This window comes from Pogona vitticeps, chromosome 3, assembly GCF_051106095.1.
Source record: "Pogona vitticeps strain Pit_001003342236 chromosome 3, PviZW2.1, whole genome shotgun sequence".
Lineage (NCBI taxonomy): Eukaryota > Metazoa > Chordata > Lepidosauria > Squamata > Agamidae > Pogona > Pogona vitticeps.
In genome coordinates, this window is record NC_135785.1 from 60,787,501 (window position 1) to 60,810,685 (window position 23,185).

Genomic DNA, 23,185 nt, shown 5'->3' on the forward strand with positions numbered 1-23,185 from the left:
AATATAGTCTCCCGTAAGGTACTAGTCCCCCTCTATTCAACACTGGTTAGACCTCATCTAGGTTACTATGTCCAGTTCTGGACAGCACAGTTCGAGAAGGATGCCAAAAACTGGAGCAAGTTCAGAGGAGGGCAACAAGGATGATAATGGGACTGGAATCCAAGCCTTACGAGTAAAGACTAAGAGAACTGGGCTTGCTTAGCCTTGAGAAAAGAAGACAGAGGGGGAGATACGATAAACACATTTCAAATATGTAAAAGGTAATACAGAGGAGGGGCAGGATCTGTTCTTGATCATCAGAGAGTGCCAGACATGTAATAACATGCTCAAGCTACAGGAAGCCAGATTTAGGCTGAATATCAGGAAAACCCTCTTAACAGTTAGAGCAGTACTACAATCAAACCATTTACCTCAAGAGGTGGTGAGTGCTCCAATGCTGGATACATTCAAAGGAAAACTGGACAACTGTCTGTCAGATCTACTTAGATTTGAATTCCTGCATTGAGTAGGAACTTGGATGTGATGGCCTTATAAGTCACTTCCAACTCAGTTGTTCTGTGATTCTATAAAATCTGCACATCTAGAATGTACAGGTAACAATTCAGTCACAGTTTTAGGCAAGCAACTTTCATTTTTATCTATTAGACCTACTTTAGCATAGTAAATTGTTGTTAGCATAGGCCTATTTGAATAAAGGGAACTTATTGAAGAGTTGAGTTGCCAAATCCCCATTGATTCAGTGGGCCTAATCTAGTATGATTTACTAAGGTAAGCAACAACATGAATTGCACTAACATGGGAAAAGTGTTTTGAGTGTTCTTGTTCATAGAATCAATGTGATTCATTAGCAGATCCTTCCAGAGTTTCACCAAAAATAACTGACTTGTTCTTTCATCTGTACCAAGAAAAGTTCTCTGGCCTTTGCATATGTCACTGTGAAATGTTTGATTCTGACAAGTCTGGTATAGCAGATAGCACTAATTCAACCGTATAAGAAGTCAGTAATCTTGCTGCAATTGGACTTGTATTTTCCAGATGAAGTGTATACAGTGCTACCAGATCTTGAACAGCTGTTCTGTTTATGCATCCTTAGATATATATGGTGAGAAAAAAGATGAAAGAAGCAGTAGAAAAACATGGGCATGTTACAAGTATCAGACAACATCTCTTCTTCCTTGTGCATAAAACTGAGACAGGGGGATGAGGCAGGGTGATTGATAGTATATAATTGCTCTGTGCTATCACTAGGTCTGGCATATATCCTTATTTTAGAGAAAATATTCTTAGAGTTTATTTGAATATTATTGCTATCGAGAATGCATAGATATCAGTCTTCTACTTGAGAAAAAGTGTGTATGGGAAAAGAAAATATAAAAACTAGATAGATGTTCCTTAGAGTTTGATGCATACTCCAGAATTGCTAACTGATATCTGAGAGACATGGATTGCTGTTTTTGAAAGTTAGAAAAAAGGAGCAGCTGAATTTGTCTTCAGCGGACCCTTACAGCCCAGATCTTCAGTGGTTGAATGATAAAAGATACCTGCTCTCACAAGATCAGCTTTAATATTAAAGCTGAGATTGTTCATTTTTACAGCTAGTTTCAAAATATCACAAAATTCCCTTTTAAAGAGTTAAGTCAGCTATTTCTTGAAGGTGAGAAAAAGCTAAAATACAAAGTAACAAAGAAATTGAAATAACTTTCATTTGGATGTTAAATCACATTAAAAAATATTGCAAATGTCTGGTAAAGGTATATGTATGTAAGAAAACTTAAACATGACTCTACGGGAGAGAAGAAAACATCTTCATGCTGACATGCAGTTTAAGTAAGACTGCTCATATAGTTTTGAATTAGTAGTAAAATTTCAGAATCAGTATACATGTGTGGCAGGGATTTCAAACACACTGATAATGTTAGTAAAAGCTGTATGTAAATTCTTGAACAAATGAGATTTCATAAATTGCCTTCTAAAATAATAGTTTTGAAAATGTATTCATGTTTTAAATTATATTCTTATTATGCATTGAATATCACAATCCTAACAGCTGTTTGCTTAGTCTTAGAATTAGCTGTCTTCCAAGCAATCTCAGTATCTCATATTTGGGCTATTCTTAATATTCAAAATCCCTAAAAAAAGAAGCGTTTCTTTTAGTTCCTCATGCTAACAAATTATAAATGTCCTCCTGAATAAAGGATTAATGAAACACAAAAGGGCATGGTGGCCAATGGTTCCTTTTTGATCTTACTTTCTCTTCATTCCTCGTAATTGTACCAAAGGATATGACAAAAATCCTGAAATACTCCAGAAAATTTAACATATGGTGCATTTTCTTTGGTATCTGTTTCTGTTCCATGCTGCGTTGATCATATGCTACAACCAGCTCAATAATAGAAGTGGAAAGCTGTGAATGGCAAGAGATCTTATCTGTCCTGCTGTCTTGTTTCTTATAAAGTGCTACCTAAACACTTAAGTGTTATGGAATTTTATTTCTAGATTATGTCTGGGAACAATATACTGTTCTGAATAGAGCAGATTGATCAAATCAATGGGGTTTTATATACACGTTGCCTTACGTGGCATTAATTTGGTATGGTCTGTTCTAGTTACCCTGATCATAATTACTTGTAGCACTTTCAGGCTTTTGGGGAGGGTACATTTTTTCTCAGAGTGCATGACTGGGGTGACTGAAAAAAAAAGAAGTCTGCATAACAAAAATGTCTTTGTTTTGTAAATATGGCTGTGAAATGCCACAAAATATCATTTAAATTAATATGACCATGAAATGTTACAAAACAATCCCTTACTCTATCAAATGTATGATTTAAAAAAATTAATTCCATTATTCTCTTGTTCTCCTTTGATTATTTCTACCATGTGTCAATTCGTTATAAACAAGGAAAATAAATTATTTTTATCTGCAATCGTGTAACAACTTTGTACAATTTGTATAGAAAAAAACATGATTCATCAATAATAAGCATTTGTTCTGTACTGTGATTATGCTCACAGCTGCAGGAAAGTTTTTCTACAATATCTAGCAAATGGAGAAAAGTAGTGAGCAACTGTGTGAGCAAAAGTAAGGGTAGAACAAGGCAAATGTTTGATGAAGTTAATTGGGACCAAGGAAAAATGCTGGGTCTGAGAACAGGTTTTTATCTCCTCAAAACCTGTTGATTCAGAACCTATTGATCCTGACATAGCTATAACTTTATTTACACATTGCAATATTCCACCCTGTGATTGCAATTGATGTTGCATGTAAAACAGGAAGTCTTTCTTTAAAAGTTGTTGTGGCAATCCAGGCTTATTCTATTGAACAGCCTAATTTCATACACTAATTCTTGATATTTCTTTTATCCATCTAGTAATGATGATGCAGGAGAGGTGGAAACAATACATATTTCCCCTTTTTTCTTATTTTTTCCCTTATTGCTTTCAAAGGGGTGGTCTTTTATTGGTTTGTTCACTTTTTCCATTCAGTCTTTTATTTCATTTTCACACTTTTTTGCCCTATAGATGACCTTAATGATTTTCTTGTATACCCATGCAATTTAAGATGTGACTGTGAATTCCCTTGAGCTAGGATTTGTGCACCCTATTACACAAACAGCTGGGCATGCATGCAGACAGATGGTTGACCATATATATGGATCAAGTGTGGGTAGAGATTAGACCACAGTTCCCATATGAAAACAGTAAAATGACCTCTGGTCCTGATGTTACATATCAAGTACAGAAGGGTTGTACCATCACAAATTCATCTCTCTAGTGGATTAACTTTCAGAAGTCAAAAAAGGCAGGCGTCCTTGAAAGGCTACATTCTGGTCAATTAATCATGGTACAAATGAAAAGAAATAAGCTTTGTATTAATAGATACCTTCCAATTATAAGAAATAATATTTTCTTTTATGGGAGAAATCTGTGTTTGGTAGTTTAGTAGGGATACCTTGAAATTTGATGGTTGGGGAAAATATAATATTCTGCATGAATACATTTTGCTACAGTGTATTCAAATGTTGCTCTTTGGAGCTATTTTGCTCCAGGTGTTGAATGAGATACAAATGTTGATGACAAGCTAAATTTTAGTCTTTAAAGAGATACAAAAGTAAAACCAACCTACTGAAGTTTTACTTGCACCGGTGCTATCATAGCGTGAACAGACTGCACGCTAGATAGAAGGAATCTCTCTAACTTGGGCTGCTTTACTCTGTCGTCAGTCCATTTTAACTGCTTGGAGACTAGTATTTAATCTCTCAAAAGACTATCTCACGATTGGCCTGTGCTATAGCTTGGCTGAGTTGCTGGAAGACAGAAGGGACGCCCATAGTCCAGACGCAATTTACACTGAGATCTTGGTGAGGATTGTTTTCATTGTTGGACTTTTAAAATCTCAACTTTTATTACCAGACTAGTCACAGCCTAAGTATTTTTGCATGCTTCAAGAGAAGTTCGTTTGAGATAAATTTATTATAGCTATTTTTCATAGCAATATGATGTAAATATTTCTTTTTTCAGAAAGTGTTATTTGGATATGCGTAATGTACAGAGACAGAAGTGTTTTCACATACATTGAGGGGTTTTCTATAATATTGTATATAGTTTTTTGGCTGTTTCCCAATGCTGAAGCAATCAAATGCTCGGAACCATTTGTTGGTAGTCACCATGTTAGTTGAATTCCCAGTATGTTTATAGGTAGATATGACTTTAGTATGATACAAGGGTCTTAAATTTTGCCATTTCTTCATCAGAGAAAAGATTTTTGGATATTCATAATAAGAATATAAAAAATAACTCTATACCAATCGTAGTGCAAATCTGTTGCAAGTTAGTTTAATACACATTTTTAAAGAAAGTAGTTGTTTCTAAATATGCTTCTGATATTAATATCCAAGTGAAAAGTGACAAAATTCTTGGTGTATATGGTACAAATGATTTAGACTGACAAGTGGTTAGTAAAACTGCAAACCTTTCCCTACTTTGGAGGATGCCACATTGAACTGAACAGGACTTGTATAAAAGTAGACAAATACTTCAGAATTTGTTATTCTGTGAATAAGATTTGGAGAAGGATTTTTCCCCCAGGAGATTTAAGAGATGAATCAAATCAACAGTAGAAAATTATTGCAAATGAAACCTGTGAGTGGTGCAGCCAAATGCAATACCATATAAATAAGGAACCATCCAATCTTTTTGATAATTTAAAAGGTTTATTTCATTGAAATATACTTTATTTTTAAAGAAAATCCAACCAACCCCCCCCCCCCACTTGAAAACCATGTTTATCTATTTAACTTGTTTGGTTGCTAATGATCTGGCAATTTTAACAGTTGATCTCTGACTATAAAATAATAATTTGACAAGTTTATAATCCAGTTTTTCAAAAGGATAATTATTTAAAAACTATAGTTGTTGCTGTTCTTTTGGCCGTTGGTTATAATACTGAATTTTATAATACTGTCTACTAACGTGTAAAGGATTATACATTTTAATCATCTCCATTTAGAGCTTAATATGTTATATTTATGACTTTGAATAATAGTACAAATGTGTATGTTTTTGCTATTTGTGTTTATTAGGTAGGGAGAAAATATGCTAGTTTATAAATGTGTTAGGAATGCTGTATAACTGAAAACATGCTGCATAAGAAGGATAAATACATGATAACTGAAAATGCTGGGTTTTAGAGAATGTTTCACCAACTGGGTGCAAAGTATGCATCTCACTGCATGCTTTTAAACTTAATGTTGTTAATTATAGTACAATTTTTTGTTATGCAAAACCTGTTAAATTGGAAAATGCTTCTCTTCAGGATTCCTTGAAATACATCTGTCTTGCTATGCCAGTATGTGAAGAGACTGAACATATGGCATAAACATCAAATGATACTGTTTGTCATTTACACTCAGTATATGTAATGCAGTAAGAATGGCACCCAGAAGCCATGTGATCTGTCTTCAGTCCTTGGTGAGTTGGATATGTGTGTGTGTGTGTGTGCGCGCGCACACACACACATGCACGTGTATGTGTGCGTTCTTTTTGTTTTGTTTATTTAAGCAGGGAAAGCTTGCAAATAGCCTGCAGAAAGCACGTAGAATAGGAATAGAATTTAATGAAATTATATGACACCAGAAATGATTATGCCACATTCTTTTCATCAGATCTATATACTATTAGTATTATAATATGCTACAGAAAGGTAAGACCCCATTATGTCATTGGGTCTAGAAATGAAACAGATTTCATTTTTGCCTGTACGTGCAGTATTAATTATTAGTTTACCATTATAAAATTGTTTTATACTTCAAACTGAAACAAAAAATGTTCTAGGAGAAAAGGTCTAACCAAATCTTATGATAAATAATACCAGTGCTTTGTTATAAAGGACTTTTATTTTTTATAAAGCTCACAGGTTTTACTGCTTTATAATAAAAATACAATACACAGAAACACACAAATGAATAGAAAGATTTTTAAAATCAATGTATTTTGCTCATTTGTTTTTGTCGCTCCTACTAAGTGAAATGAATTTAAAAACTTGAATGTAAATTATTTGAACACATCAATTCTCATGTTTTTGGAAAGACAGGTACCTATTGTGTAAGTAATGAAATATATATATGTTTTTTACATTGAAACTTTAGATATTTGTTTTCCAGACATTATTTCTATAAGTAGATGATCTAAGCTAAATACAATCATATATAGAGGCTATTTATGTCAATAGAAAAAATGTTTATAACTGTATTTTCTACTACAGCTTTAATATATTGCTGCATCAAAATTCAATAAATTTATTTTAATTTAATACTGGATACTTAGAATGTAAGTGACATTCTTACAGTATTCACAATATTTTCAGAATATAAAAAATAAAACACTAGGACATTATAGGGATCTTGGAATAACAACCTTTTGCTTCTTTCTTTTTCTACAGCTTGTTCATGCAACTGTGGAATTTGATATTCTGAACACAACTCATTGCTGCTTTTCAGCATAATATGTACAGTAATCAATTTCAGTATTAACGACAGGACGTTTGCAGAATCATAGTTACGTCTAATTAACAATAAGATCTGAAATACTACAGCATAAATTGTAAGATTTATGATGCCTGTTTCACATGAGATTGCTGGATTACCAGTGCATTGTGAGATTATGTTACAAATTTAGAAATCGTGTTTAAGTTCTCTTTTACTAAGTATTGAATAACATTTACTTGAACTTTAATAGTAGAAAATGATTTTTACATAACTTATAATGATCGTCATCGTTGTTTAGTCGTTTAGTCGTGTCCAACTCTTCGTGACCCCATGGACCAGAGCATGCCAGGCCCTCCTATCTTCCACTGCTTCCCGTAGTTGTGTCAATTTCATGTTGGTTGCTTCGCAGACACTGTCCAGCCATCTCATCCTCGGTCGTCCCCTTCTCCTCTTGCCGTCACACTTTCCTAACATCAAGGTCTTTTCCAAGGAGTCTTCTCTTCTCATGAGATGGCCAAAGTACTGGAGCCTCAGCTTCAGGATCTGTCCTTCCAGTGAGCACTCAGGGTTGATTTCCTTTAGAATGGAAAGGTTTGTTCTCCTTGCAGTCCAGGGGACTCTCAAGAGCCTCCTCCAGCACCACAATTGAAAGGCATCAATTCTTCGGCAGTCTGCTTTCTTTATGGACCAGCTCTCACTTCCACACATCACAACAGGAAAAACCATAGCTTTGACTATTTGGACTTTTGTTGGCAAGGTGATATCTCTGCTTTTTAAGATGCTGTTGAGGTTTGTCATCACTTTCCTCCCAAGAAGCAGGCGTCTTTTAATTTCGTGGATGCTGTCACCATCTGCAGTGATCATGGATCCCAAGAAAGTAAAATCTGTCAGTGCCTCCACAGCTTTCCCTTCTATTTCCCAGGAGGTGATGGGACCAGTGGCCATGATCTTAGTTTTTTTTGATGTTGAGTTTCAGGCCGTTTTTTGCACTCTCCTCTTTCACCCTCATTAAGAGATTCTTTAATTCCTCCTTACTTTCTGCTGTCAGAGTGGTATCATCTGCATATTGGAGGTTGTTGATATTTCTTCCAGCAATCTTTATTCCGGCTTGGGATTCCTCCAGTCCAGCCTTCTGCATGATGTATTCTGCATATAAGTTAAATAACCCGGGGGACAATATACAGCCTTGTCGTACTCCTTTCCCCATTTTGAATCAATCAGTTGTTCCATATCCAGTTCTAACTGTTGCTTCCTGTCCCACATATAGGTTTCTCAGGAGATAGATAAGGTGGTCAGGCACTCCCATTTCTTTAACGACTTGCCCTAGTTTGCTGTGGTCCACACAGTCAAAGGCTTTTGCATAATGAAGCAGGAACTCTCTGGCTTTCTCTATAATCCAGCGCATGTTTGCAATTGGTCTCTAGTTCCTCTGACCCTTTGGAATCCAGCTTGTACTACTGGGAGTTCTCGGTCCACATACTGCTGAAGCCTATCTTGTAGGATTTTGAGCATAACCTTACTAGTGTGTGAAATGAGTGCAATTGTATGGTAGTTGGAGCATTCTTTGGCACTGCCCTTCTTTAGGATTGGGATGTAGACTGATCTTTTCCAGTCCTCTGGCCACTGTTGAGTTTTCCAAACTTGCTGGCATATTGAATGTAGCACCTTAACAGCATCATCTTTTAAGATTTAAATAGTTCAACTGGAATGTCATCACCTCTACTGACCTTGTTGTTAGCCAGGCTTTCTAAGGCCCACTTGACTTCACTCTCCAAGATGTCTGGCTCAAGGTCAGCAACTACATTGTCTGGGTTGTCCGGGATATCCAAATCTTTCTCATATAATTCCTCTGTGTACTTCTGCATAGCTTATCGCGAGGAAAGGATTGCCATATGTTAGAACTGACTTGATAACACACAATTCTTATTCTTCTTTGTGGCCTCTGTGAATGCATACAAGTGGGTTGTTCTGTGCCTGCGCAGGACATTTTGAAAGTTTCTAGAGCTTGAAAAACATTGGGCAATGAGACATCCCCTCATGGAGTGCATGCTCTGCCCTCTGAACGTCCCCTCAGTTCCTTTTTATGCTGTGTTGGTAGGACATATAGGAACACCTAGAGCGAGAAACAGTGAGTATTAGATATAGAAATTATCCGATTCCTCAATTGATTCTCTTAGATTATAGTATAATTATTATTATTATTATTTAACATTCCCTTGTGATTAGCCTTTAATTTTTTCCGCTGCCACAATTTTTTTCCTGCTTCCCTTATTTTTCTACCCCCCCTTCCCCTACAATGCCGGTTTCCCGTGTTTCCTATTTTAATGGCCCTTGAGGGACCATTCAAGCAGTGCGTTCTCTGTGCTGGGCATGACAAATGCCTATTTCGTCTTGGAGAAGAACACCAAACCCAATCGTGCTGTGAATGTAAGAAACTTACGAAACCAGCGATAAAACAAAGACTACAGTGTTTAAGATCATATTTGTGGGAAACATCTCTTCACCTGGCTATGGAAACACTTACATCACCAATATCCAAGGACTCGGTGCATCCCGAACCAGCTCAAGCCATATTGAGCCTGACAGCTTGTTTGATGTCAAGCCCGATGCCAACTCCAGCAAGTCAAAAAGAATCCTCCAAAGCTCCATCGAAGTCGAGCTCGATGTCCATATCTAAGACACAGACTCACTCTGACGAATCCACTAAAAAGAAAAAGGACAAAATTAAATCATCTGCATGGCATAGCCCATAGCTTCTCTGAATTACTCAAGCCCCTTCACCACAACAAGGCAGCAATCCATGAAGGGGGGCTCATTCTTGGACTACTCTATTTGGAACTTTGTCCTGGCAGGTGATACCAAAAATGCATCGGAGAACGCATATGGAATGTGTTCAGCTTCCTCTCCTGCCCTGCACAAAGGGTCCAGGACTCACTGCAGTACAGGAGTGTGCTCAGGACACAGGCTGCATAGACCTGGATCTTGGTACAGTGGTGCCTTGCTTAACGGGTGCCCCATTTAACGACGAATCTGCATAGCGATGAAGATTTTGCAATCGCTTTTTGCGATGTTCCCTATAGGGAAAAATTGCTTTGCAATGATGGCTTCCCCCCCAATCATCACAAACGCCCCATTTTTGCACAGCTGATCAGCGGGGCCAGCGATCTTCGCAAAGGCCCGCTGATCAGCTGTGCGAAAACGGGGCATTTGTGATGAGGTTGGGGAAGCGATTGTCCCAGAAAAGAGCCGGGAGCCATCTTCTCCACTCCATCCTGTCCCCCTCCCCGCCTCACAGCTGATCAGCGCTGCTCTTAGAAGCTTCCCCAGGCATGCCCAGCAGGTAAACAGGCAGTGAAAATGCACTGGGGAAACCTCTGAAACCTGCGCTTTGCCGGGGTGGGTGTGGGTGGGTGTGGGAGTGGCAGGGGCAGGCCCGCCACCCCCAGCGCCCCCCTCGTGCTCCCCCACGGCAAAGCGGGGCTTTCAGAGATGCATTTTTCTGAAAGCGGCACTAGGGGGGTTCTGGGAGCGGGGGTGTGGCGGGCCTGCCCCTGCCACTCCCCCACCCACCCCCACCCCGGCATGAACAACCTCCAATTCTTGTGAAGAGATGGTAATAGAGGGAGGTGAGTCCAGGCCCTGGCCCATGACTTGTGTTTTCTTCAGGCTGATTGTCAATCCAAAATCTTGGCAGGCCTTGCTAAAATGATTCATGTTGTTGGAGGTCTTCAGCAGAATGGGCGACAACAGCTGCATCATCGGCGAAGAGGAAGTCCCACATGCATTTCAGCTGGACTTTGGTCGTCACTCTCAATCTAGAGAGATTAAAGAGCTTTCCATCTGATCTAGTCTGAATATAGATGCATGACAGCAAAAAAGATCCCAAACAGAGTTGGCGCGAGGACACAGCCCTGTTTTACTCCACTTCGGATGTCAAAGAGATCTGATGTTGAGCCATCAAAAACTACAGTGCCCTTCATTTCCTCATGAAAGGACCTGATGATGTTAAGGAGCCGAGGTGGACATCTACTGTTGGGAAGTATTTTTAAAAGGCTGGCTCTGCTAATCAAATCAAAGGCCTTTGTAAGATCTATGAAGGCCACAAAGAGTGGCTATCATTGTTCCCTACATTTCTCCTGCAACTATCTGAGGGAAAATACCATGTTGGTGTAGATCTATGCATTAGTTTGAAATCCACACTGTGATTCTAGATAGGCTCTGTCTGCCAGCACCTGGAGTCTCTTCAGCACAACACAGGCAAGCAGCTTCCCTACAACCTGAGAAAGGAGATGCCACGGTAGTTATTGCAGTGTCCCCTGTCACTTTTGTTCTTATACAATGTGACAATGTTTGCATCCTTCATGTCCTGTGATACCCCACCTTTCTCCAGCAAAGACAAAAGATTTCATACAGCTCAGTGGTGATGATCTCTTTACAACACTTCAGCACTTTAGCAGGTATATTATCCTTTCCAGGTGCCTTGCTGGAGGCGAGGGAATCCAAGGCCACTTTCATTTCTGCTAAAGTTGCTTTGCTGTCCAACTCTCCCAAGAGAGGCAGGCCCTCAATGTTTTTAATGCCTCTTTGGTTACTGCATTCTCTCTGGAATATAACTCAGAGTAGTGCTGCAACCAGCGTTCCATCTGCTGTGCTCGGTCTTGGATGATCATGTCTTTAGCAGACTTCAAAGGAGCAGATTTCTTCTGTTTTGGACCTAAAGCCTGCTTGATACCATCATACATTCCCTTGAGGTTAACTGTGTCCACTGCTATCTGTATCTGAGAGCAGAGCTGAAGCCGATAATCATTAGAACATTTCCTGGCAGCCTGTTAAACTTTGCTAGGAGCAACTTGAAGAGCTTGCAAGTTGTACTCACTAGGACAGGCTTTGTATGCTCTCAGAGCTCTCCTCTTGTCCTCGATGGCTGGCATCAGCTCCTCCAAATGAGCTTCAAACCACTCTGCTTTTTTTCCCTCTTCTTGCCAAATGTGGACACGGCGGTGTTATAAACAGCGTTCTTGAAATGTTCCCATCATTCAGATGCATTTGCATCAGCCGGGCTGGAAGGGTTTCCTCAAGCGCTTGGGCAAATTCCTCCACTTTTCTTTGGTCATGAGTCTTGCTGATCAATATGTGGTTTTCCGTCCTTTTTTGTGTGACACAATCTCTTTGTTCGCAGTTTTACTCTACTACACACCAGGGAGTGATAGGTATTGCAATCAGCACTCTGATAATTGTATGTGATTATAAAACTAGGAAGACTAGAGCATCTAATGAAGATCAAAGTGAGCTGATGCCAATACTTTGATCTTGGATGTCTCCAAGAAACTCTGTGTTGAAGCTTTGTATTAAAGAACGTGTTGCTGACACAAAGACCATAGTAACAGCAAAACTCTAGCAAGTGTTGGCCATTTTCATTCATCTTCCCAATGCCAAAACAGCTTAGATAAGTGGGCCATGAATTGTGATCAGCACCAACTCTAGTGTTAAATTCTCTGGGAATGAACAGCGGCTCTCTCTCTCAGGGATTTTTTAATAGTAGCTGCCAGATTGTTGTAGAATTTGTCTTTGACTTTGACTTCAGTGTTGGTGTATATGCACTCGTGAGGGTGACCGGTCCTGCTGATGAGTGGAGCTGCAGACAGGATTCTTTCACTTCCCACAGTAGGTTAACTACTACCTCTTTCCATAATGTCACTGGGTGGAGTGCCTGCTCGGTGGTTGATTTTATCGATCAGGGTTGTTTTGAAACATCCAGCAGTAATTCTACATCTTCTACTGAGTGCTATGTCCACCTGTTTTGCATGGGTTGAGCTATATTACACAGAGTTGGACTGTTTGCCTACAGAGTAGCATAGTACCAAGCTATAGTTCTGTGAGTTTGTGGTTGTGTGCCCCAAGTGGTTCCTGATAGCTTTTGAAGAATATTGTTCCTCTCAGAGACCTTTTTTTTTTTAATTTGGCACTGTTTCTGATCAGCAAACAATCCAAAATAACACCCAAGTCTTTGGGGAGTTAAACAATGGTCTCGTTGGCACTCTTTCAATAACCTAAATTTTCCAAGATGCCTGCTTATTTTTCAAATGAAAGAATCTAAGTTGAGTTGGGTGTGGGTTCATTTCTATCATAATGTGCACCAAGTTTTTCTAGTGCATTTGTTAAGAGATGTTCTACCATCTGAAAGCTGACAGAGCAGCATGTATAAAATCATCAGTATAAATAAAACCTTTGGTGCCTTGAGAAAGTTGTTGATACTGATGTTAAGCAAGGTAAGGAGCCAGTGCACTGGCTTTTGAGTCCTCTGTCAATTACGATATCCTTGAAAGTTAATGAAAAATTTGCATTTTTGCAAAAGGGTTATTAGTTTTCTTATAATTCTTGGCTAGATTATATAGTTTTTGCACTAGTATTGATGATGAACAGTGTGATAACTGCTGAAGAGTTAGACAATGACTGCACCCGTTATCTTCCTAGTTTCAAAAGTCATCCTCAATATGCTGTGGTAAATGCAAGATTTGTGCTTCTCAAGTCTAAAGCCAGCCTACTGTGGCATGAGAAATAGCTACACTATTTCCATTAGATGATTAAGAGTAATTCTTTTCATGACTTTGTAAAAAGAACAGAGTCGTGAGATCAACCTGCGTTTTGCTCTGTGGGTTTCTTAGGTTTTAACATAGCACTTGTGTGACTTTCTCATACTTTTTAGAATCCTAAGATACTCAAGATATTCCTTAAAGAAATTAAGGAACTATTTTTTAGTGTGCCAAATCTCTTTATTTGTTCTATGCAGATGTAATCCAGGCTTGCTACCTTGCCATTTTTGCAGCTACAAATCATTCCCCCCCTACTCTCTTATGTGAATGGTTTTGGTCACCAGTTCCATCAGCATGGGTATTTAGCATGTTTAGCTTTAGCATTTTTATTAGGATCGGTTTTAGATTGTTGTACTGTATTAAACTGGTGCTAAATGTAATGAGATTTAATCTTTATCCTAGGTAATCAAACATTTGGTTTATTGCAACCACATTCCAAGCTGTTACTTGTGGCCCATGCTCCCCACAAGTGGAAGGCAGTGAAGTAAATGTGGAAACTGGGATCATAATAATATAATATAAAATGCATAATGTGATTATCACTTATTAGTCTTCACATTGGAAACAAGGGGAAGTATATAATGATAGCTTCTGCAGGGTGATACTTAAAACTTGTGGTGGTTCATGGACCTAGTGGTGGGGGGGCCTCATCCTGAGATTGCGGAAGATGCTCTGCCTCTTGAGTCCACAAATTGTCTATACTGTACACCTTTTTATGAACTACATAATTATTTATATGAATGTTACACTTTCGTGTTCTTCTGTGTCAAAAAAAATGCCAAATGGTATTACATTGTCAACACTATGGTTATTCATACTTTGATAATAAATGAGTATGATTTATGTGGTATTCACAGAAATGTCTCCAAAGAACATTCAGAAGTGTTTTCTGAATGGTTGTTAATAAGCAGCCTTAAAACTGACAATAACTAAAATGCTTGGTAGCATTATATTAACAAGAGTAATATCTAAATAAATATCATGGGGAAAGGATAGTTCAGGTTAAAAGTAATGCTTCTGCATTTGATGTGCTGTCAGAACTTTACACTTGCTACAGATTGGCTTTACAGACAGAGAAGGAAAAAAGAAGATGCTGCCAGTTTTTTAAGTGGTGTGTTGAATTGTTAGCATGCTGCTAGAATTAATGGTATGTCCCTGATAGTTAAGCATGAGCATCTGTGTTAGCCAGTGTATTTATATACAAGAGGTTTGTGCAATGTTAACTGCCATCACCTACTAATCCTGATTCTGGAACTAGTTTTCAGTCTTCCATTCAGAATCTGGCTCCTTTACATTATAAAGCAGCAAGAACAACAACACCATGTACTTTAAAGTCAATTCTCACTTATGGTGACCCTTTCCAAGGTTTTCTATGTGGGAAGTACTTCTAAGTGGTTTGCCATTCCCTCTCCTGAGGGTGCCCTAGGACTGTGCAGCTTGACCAAGGACACACAGGGTGGCTCTTTTACCAGAAGGTACAATGGGAAATTAAACTCCTAACCCGGGTCACACGGGCGAGCCAGGAGGTGAGGCTGAGGAGCTTAACGCCGAGGGAGGCCCGAAAAGAGAAAACAAGAAATAGGGCCTTCTCGGCGGTGGCTCCTCGCCTTTGGAATAACTTACCTCCTGGCATTCGCGGAGCTCCCTCACTGGGCACCTTTAAGAACTTATTAAAGACTTGGATGTTTCGGCAGGCCTTCTCTCTAGATTACTTTTGATTTTCTTCTCTCCTTTATTGTTTCCCTATTTTTAATTGTTGTTGTAATTATGCTGTTTTATGTTATTGTATTTTATCTCTGTTGTTGGCCGCCTAGAGTAGTCCACCACGACTAGATAGGCGGGATATAAATTAAATAAATAAATAAATAAATAAATAAATAAATAAATAAATAAATAAATAAATAAATAAATAATAATAATAATAATAATAATAATAATAATAATAATAATAATAATAATAATAATAATAATAATAATAATAATAATAATAATAATAATAATAATAATAATAATAATAATAATAACAACAACCACCTCTGGTTTAACTAAGTCCTCACTTGTATGGCAGACATGTGAGTTGGTGCCCAGCAATGTTACAAATGATGAATTGTTAACTAGTAGTAATTTCACAGGATTTTGGCCACTGCTTTTACGTTGTTATTCTTAGTTTCAAGAATATATATTGACTGTGACACAATTAGTAGAGGTTTGATTCTCATGTTGCATTGTATATACAGTAATAGTTTTCTTTTTCTGTAGGAAACATTTAATATTTAAAATATGGAAATAGTAACATTGTGAAAATATGACTTTGCCATATGCATTTTCTAATATGGTGATGTTATACTCTTTTTTAAAATCTTTTTAAACATACGGTATATATATGACTCAAGAGTAAGGGCATAACCCTTTCCTGTGTTTATTAATTGCTACTTCATATTCCTTTTCCACATGTGTTCATACTATATTAAGGGGGCCAGAATGTGTGGCAATGCCTTTCACCTTTTTTATGTACAATACTTCTAGAGGTCAGTCCACCAGTTGAAGTCAATTGTCCTTGACAAAGATGTTTTGTTATTGGAAATAGAAAGGTAGTAGTTGTTTTTAAAGCACTTAATTTGCTGTTTGTTTTGACTTTGAATAAGTAGTCATCAGATTGAGTGTTTGAAATGGTGTACTTTCTATTTATCTTTTTCATAACTTTCACAGACTTGACTAGACCAGTAATTTGGATAATTTACTGTGAACAAATATAGGCTCCTGAATGTTATTGGTAAGAGAGATTTTAGATTGACTCATGAATGATATGCATCAATGATTTTCTAAAACACAGCTCATTTTTCATAGATTTGGTAGTATGTAATCTGCTTTATACTGACCTTAGTTAAAATAATAATAATTAATAATCTTAGAAAAAAAAACCCTTTCATATTTATTGCCCATACTAAGGTGATTCTGAAGCATTTTGATCACAGAAGGTCGTGATAGATATGAAAAACAAACTGAATCCTCAAAAAGAAAAAAAATCACAGAAGGATTTGATGGTGTTATTTAACATCCAGACTTCTGGTATCTTTACTTGCTGCTTTTGATAACATCCGCAGAGAGGTAACACAAATACACCTAGGGAATTATGCCCTCTCTGTATCATCTTTCCATATCATACTTCGTGTCTTTCACTACGTATTTGTGGTGGCTAGCCTTCATATAGCCTTAGATTTCACTCATTGTACTCATGTTGATCTCTCTCTCGCTCTCGCTCTCCCATTTTAAAGCGCATCTCAAGAGCTTTTTCAGCTATCTGTAGTCACAACTAGTGGCCTAAAATGGCACTCACAATTAAAAGGAGGGGAATTGAAAATAATTTGTAGGTGGAATTGCAGCCCTAAAAATAGAAAAAGTAAAATTATATATAGACTAGGCTTACATCCAGAAAATGCTACCATTCATGTTTCTCTTTCTTGACACAAACAGACATGCATACTTTCCCATCCCCATGGCACTGAATGTCTTTTTCTCCATATGTGTAGTCAATACTGCTCTACCTGACCCACAAAACCAAAATGTTAAAATTGATTTTGAAATTTTTAGGGTATAAATAATATGCTTCTAGTTTAGCAGTTGTTTTAGCTAGCTTGTGTATTATCTTTAGTTCAAACTTTCCCTATTCCTAGTCTGTACTGTAGTTGAATTGGCTAGGTGAAGCTGGATAGCTGCAAACCTGTTTTTCAATATACAGTGGTGCCTCGCTTAACGAGTGCACCGTATAACGATTAAATCGCATAGCGATCCGTTTTTTCGGATCGCTAATGCGATTGCACAACGTTTTTCCTATAGGGAAAAATTCGCTTTGCGAAGACCGGTAAGCGTTTCGCTTACCGATCTTCGCAAAACGATCCCCGCCGATCAGCTGTTCAGCGGCCAAAATGGCCACCGGAAGCCGGGAAATGGCCTAAAATGGCCGCGCGCAGCGTTTTCGCGCCCTCGTTAAGCGAGGCGAGGGCACGAAAATGGCTGCCGGCCATTAGAAAGCTTCGTTGAACGGTGAGTATTTGGCTCATTTGGAACGCATTAAACCATGTTTAATGCATTCCAATTGAAATCCCTGCCCCGTTCAACGATGCTTCAGCATAGCGAAGGTTAATCCGGAACGGATTAACCTCGCTATGCGAGGCACCACTGTATCTATGTGACCTTGCCAAAAGTGAAACTTCAAAATGTCTAAAACAGATCTCAGTCTCTGATAAGAGTAATATCATCATTTTCACACATTTTGTAAATAGTAGCTGGGAGGCATCATGAAAAGTATTCAAGGGAAATGGATCAAATCCCCTTCTATGAGCACTGTGGATGTATAATAATCTCTCCCATCTTCCACAGATATTTTATATTTTTAATCTTTGAGAAATTGTAATAATCCTCAGGTACTTTTGTGGGAGTATGCTGTTTCATACCTTTATCCTGCTTGATTCCTAAAAACTGGTTGGCCAAGGTTTTTGGACTTGGCTTTGAGTTAGTTTAGTTCTTATGTCTTTATTTTCTGAGAGAAGTGGAATTGACATACAGTAATTGAACTGCTAAAAACTGGGCAGTTTTTAGTATGGATAAATATGTAGGCGATTGCATGAGAAGATGGGAGAGTGCACAATTCATAGTCAGTGAATCTTAAAATAGACCCACTGAAAACTGTGGGGCTTAATAAATAGCTTTGTCCAGGATATCCCATATCCTGCTTTGAGAGAATGATTTAGTTCTCTACTGTGAGTTATATGAGAACTTGCTATTTATTGCCATTTAAAAAACTTGTTTGCTAAGAATGATGTCAGTAGTACTTTTGAATGCTTAGATACATATTAATTTCATTAATATAGAGATGTGAGTGGGTTAGATTTCACTGAATGAGGTGATACGGTGGATTTTTAAGTTTTATTTATTGATTTATTTACTTACAACATTTGAATTTTGCTTTTACTTATGTATTTAAGGTGGGTTTTTTATTTAAATAAAACATGCAGAAGTATGGAGACAGTAAAAACCAGAAATAAAAGTTTAAAGATAATCCACATAACAAAGGGCCAAAGTGAAACATTTAAAGGATTGTATATGGTTATGTTAGGCAAGTAATAAAAGTGCAGCCTTTAAAGGCTGAAGGCTGCAGCAAATGACCAGAAAGGAAGGGGCAAAATAAATTGTAGATAGAAAGGATGTTGCAACAGAGATTAACTATTCCATTACTCTCAAATTAGCGTATGTTTAAGCATAAATTTAATATTTGTTGTCAGATTTCTATTGGTGTTCATGTTCATTTTTTGTAATATGCTGTAGCTAATTGACCAGGTGCCAGGGCACATCTTGGATGAATGCCTGATCATGCACCCAGTTGCATAGCTGAGATGCGTGCTGGCAACTACAGCTAGCTATGGCAAGTGACACAGAATTTATGTGAACATGAGTAGGATTCTAGTATATGTCTGCTAAAAGTTCTATTTGAAGCAGGTATTATACTGTATATTGGTTTATTAGTCACACCTGCTGACAGATTGAGTGGTGCTACATAAAACAAATCCAAAAATTGACACATAGGGAAACTATTTTTGTGCTCCTAAGAAAACTGAGTGTTGCTTTTTTCAACACAAGCTTTTCTTAATGTCTCTTGCAGCTGGATTGTTCATATTGTCCTTGTAACAGATGTTTGTATTCTAAAAACAATGTCCTTAAGGATACGACAGCTCTCTTGGACTAAGTGCTTTATTTTTTATGATGCGGAAAACCCTTAGTTCATTTAATATTTAGTATGATAGCATGGAGAAGAGATGAATGATTTTACTGTTCTGTTACTATAGCTGTTCTGTAACCATTCCATATATCTAACAGATACTTGGATGTTTTACAGAGTCACTGCAGCTGCTGAATCATTTTGAGTTGTATCTACTAATGTATGCTTTTTTTTACCTTGTTAAATTAGTGTTCGAAAGTTATTTGCTCTTCTCAGGTCACAGGACTGAAAAGATAATCTGTACTTCATTTTAAACCAAAATCATTAATTGATATTCATTCTTTGAGTTGTGGTCTTGAGGAACATTTATCATTGCTAGTTGACTGTGGATAAAGATTGGAACAGTAGTTGGAATTGTGATATTCACATAGCAGAAAAGAAAATGCAGCATTCCAGATGCTAGCCATACAGTCTATCTTTCATAAATATATAGTTAGGCATGAGTGTGCCTAATTCTCTGCTAGGAACAATAGTGAGCTTGGGATTTCCAGTTATATCACGTATTTAGCACATTACAATTTGGTACATAGTGGTGGTTTGAATGTTGTAAATCTAAGCACTTTCATGTCTTCACAGCTCAGAGACCATTGATAATGGCATGGTTAAAAAAAATCTTGTAAATAAATAAATAAGTAAACAAAGAATGATTATTAGGGGACTGGAAAGCAAGCCCTTTGAGGAAAGACTGAAGAATCTGAGCATGCTTAGCTTTGAGAAAAGAAGACTGAGGGGAGATATGATAGCACTTTTCAAATACCTGAAAGGTGGTCATGCAGAGGAGGGGTGGGATCTGTTCTTGATCATCCCAGACTGCTGGACATGTAAAAATGGGCTTAAGATATAAGAAACCAGATTTAGGCTGAATATCAGGAAAAATGTCTTAACTGTTAGAGCAGTACGACAATGGAACTAATCACCTCAAGAGGTGGTAAGCACTCCAACGCTGGAGACATTCAGGAAAAAAATTGGACAACCACCTGTCAGATCTGCTCAGACGTGGATTCCTGCATTGAACAGGCGGTTGGACTCCCTCGCCTTATAGGCCCCTCAATTATTTTATGAGTTTAAGTTGGACAAAAATGGCTTTAAATTCCTGTTAGATGCCTCAAGAAGAAGCAGTTCTCATTTTAGGAGACTTATATAAGCTTTTATTAAGTCACTTGCAGGGAAGCAAGTCTCATTGTAATTAATGAGATTAGTTATAGACATTTACTTGGGACAGAAGTCAAAATAAAAAAAGAGTGAGTCAGTGTGCCCATGTTTTGTGTCAGAGCCTGATTGGTAGTCTGAATTGTTTTGCTCTTGACAGGATATCTTCAGCCAACATGCCAGCAATTCTACAAATTCAGCTAAAAATCTCATTATGTGATCTGAGCAAGCAAGTTATCTCTAAGCCTCATATACCAAGCCTACACATGCACCTATTGCTTTTCTACGTCAGCACAAGTGATTACAATGCCTGAACTGATGCAAATGCATTTCGTTGCAAAAGGGTAGAAGCCTCAGTAGTGGTGGAAAAAAGTATGGATTGTGGAAAAACATCTGGGCTGATTCATATGGACTTATATGTCTTGTAGTCAACAGAAATCAATGTGCATCTAACCAAAACAATCCCACAGCAATTCTTGTATTATATGCAATGTAGTCCTCACCTCATTGTACAAAACAGACACAATTCTTCAAGTTAGTTTTGTCTGGTTTTGTAAGGAAGCAAGGTAGATTCAAGGCTGGATATATTGCACCCTGGTTTGCCAATACCCTATTTCAGTTAGTCTCCCACTGGCAGTAACTTTGATCTCTCTGTTTTTGTACTAGAGAACTCACTAGACCTTTTGTGAAAAGTAGTGATTATGCCCCCAGATGTGCTTGTTTATAGAGCAGCATTGTACAAAGTGGAACGTTTTATATTACTGCTAATTCTGTCATAGCTGTATGGACCTATATTTTGTTGCTGCTTGCAACTAAGTGCTCCCATTTGATTCATTTTAGTTTACATGTTTACTATTCAAAAGTTGATTTGGTGGGCTTACTTTCTTGTTAAGGCTAGTAAAAAGGTATTGGTCATAATCTACACTTCTTTAAATTTATCTTGCCTACTAATATTTTGATTTTGCTGATGACCATATGTTTACTTGTACAAAATATGCTGATTTTGTACAAAAAAAGATAATGATGACCTTAGTTGAAACATTGAAACCTTAGTTGAAACATTGCTTTTACTTATTACCTTGTTTTCACTAGTTTATTTGATAAGAAGCTAATTTGTTTAAAAGGCTTGAAACAAAATTAACTGGATTCACCAGATTCAATTAAGTCCTTTCAGTGACCTTCAGATATATTTCTGGCTTGGATCCCAAATGAATATAAACCCTCTTTTTAATAGTTAAGACACTGATCTGCCTTTGCATCATGACTGAAATTAATGTAATTCCATACACATTAGAGGATGGGCTGGGTTAGTGGTATGCCTTAAATCATTTTCCTTCCTTCCAGATGCTTATGAAGGATAGGTATCAAGGATAGCAATTTACTTGATCATGATTTGCTGACGACAGTCTTCTGCTAAATATTTATTTAAACTAAAACTGTTGTTTGTTATTTTGCAGTGCTGCCAAACTTCTGGACAAGAACATATTCACTGTCAGCACCCCGAATCCACTGCTTCCTTCTCCTGCGGGTCTTCAGCTTGCTCAGCTACAAGCCCAGCTTACCCTACATAGGCTAAAATTGGCTCAGACAGCAGTCACCAACAACACAGCAGCTGCAACAGTCTTGAATCAAGTTCTCTCCAAAGTGGCCATGTCTCAGCCACTGTTCAACCAATTAAGACACCCTTCAATGTTTAATACCCCTCAGGGACATGCTGGAGGGGCTGGTATTAACAGTACTAGATTTCCACCTGGTATAATACATTTTCCAGCACAGAACCATAGTTTGGCAGCACCAAGTGGAGCCTTGGGACCTGTAAGTAATCTTCAAAGTCAGAATCCAAATACAATGGTCATAAACCCCTTTGGAGGTGCAATCTCTCAGACAGCTGGACAACAGGCTGTAATTATGGGTCTAAATAAGCCTAGTGTCTCCTCTGCTACAGGTGGATTTTATGACTATGGTAAACATGTATTTGCTTCTGATGCTGAACAAGGTGGCCAGCATGGATTTGCAACCAGTGGGTCTCATTCAGTTCCAACATCTTCTGGAGGAGGAACATACGGTGGTCCATTTGGTAAACATGACAACCAACCAGGATTTCAGAAAGAGCTTTATGGAGCCACTTCCAACAGCCAGCATACAACTGTTGCACAGCCTTTGACTTTTGCTAGTGATCTGCATAATTCTCATCAGATTATAAATCAAAAAGGAGAGGCAGGTCCTGTGATACACGAAACAGAAACAAGTAATCAGTGGGAAAATCCATCTACTTTCTCTAGCCAAAATAAACCTGACATTATGCCCAGTGCCAGCATGTGGCCATCAGCAAGTGTCTCGTATGAAATAAGAAATGATCTCTACAACCCTGAAGAACCAACGTCTGACACCAAATTTAGTGCTGGTACTCCACCTATTTTCAGCAGAGCCAAAAGCAGTAAGCAAAATTTCAGTAACTCTCAAATGAAACAGAAGCAGGAACCAATTATACCAGATTTGTCAGTGAGACCTCTTCAGTCTCATGAGCTAAATGATTTTCATAGCTTAGCACCTCTTTGCTTCCCTCACATCTGTACATTATGCAATAAGAAGCTCTTTGATCTGAAGGTAAGTTTTTGATACAGGTGAGCCTACTTCTGCCCTTTGAAGTATAGTTTAGCAAATGAACGCTGAGAGTTTCTGGT

At 37.9% G+C, this 23,185-nt stretch overlaps 1 protein-coding gene across 2 annotated transcripts in view; it reads left to right on the forward strand.

Moving 5' to 3' along the window:
• The window catches only part of RBM20 (RNA binding motif protein 20), a 151,542-nt gene that overhangs the window by 78,674 nt on the left and 49,683 nt on the right, over positions 1-23,185 (forward strand). For both annotated transcript variants that reach the window (XR_012085624.2, XM_072995551.2), the window contains exon 2: positions 21,959-23,108. Coding sequence is in view for 1 of the 2 variants with exons in the window: in XM_072995551.2 (XP_072851652.2) it covers positions 21,959-23,108 (1,150 nt within the window). In the remaining variant the exon portion in view is untranslated. The remainder of the gene's footprint in view (positions 1-21,958; positions 23,109-23,185) is intronic.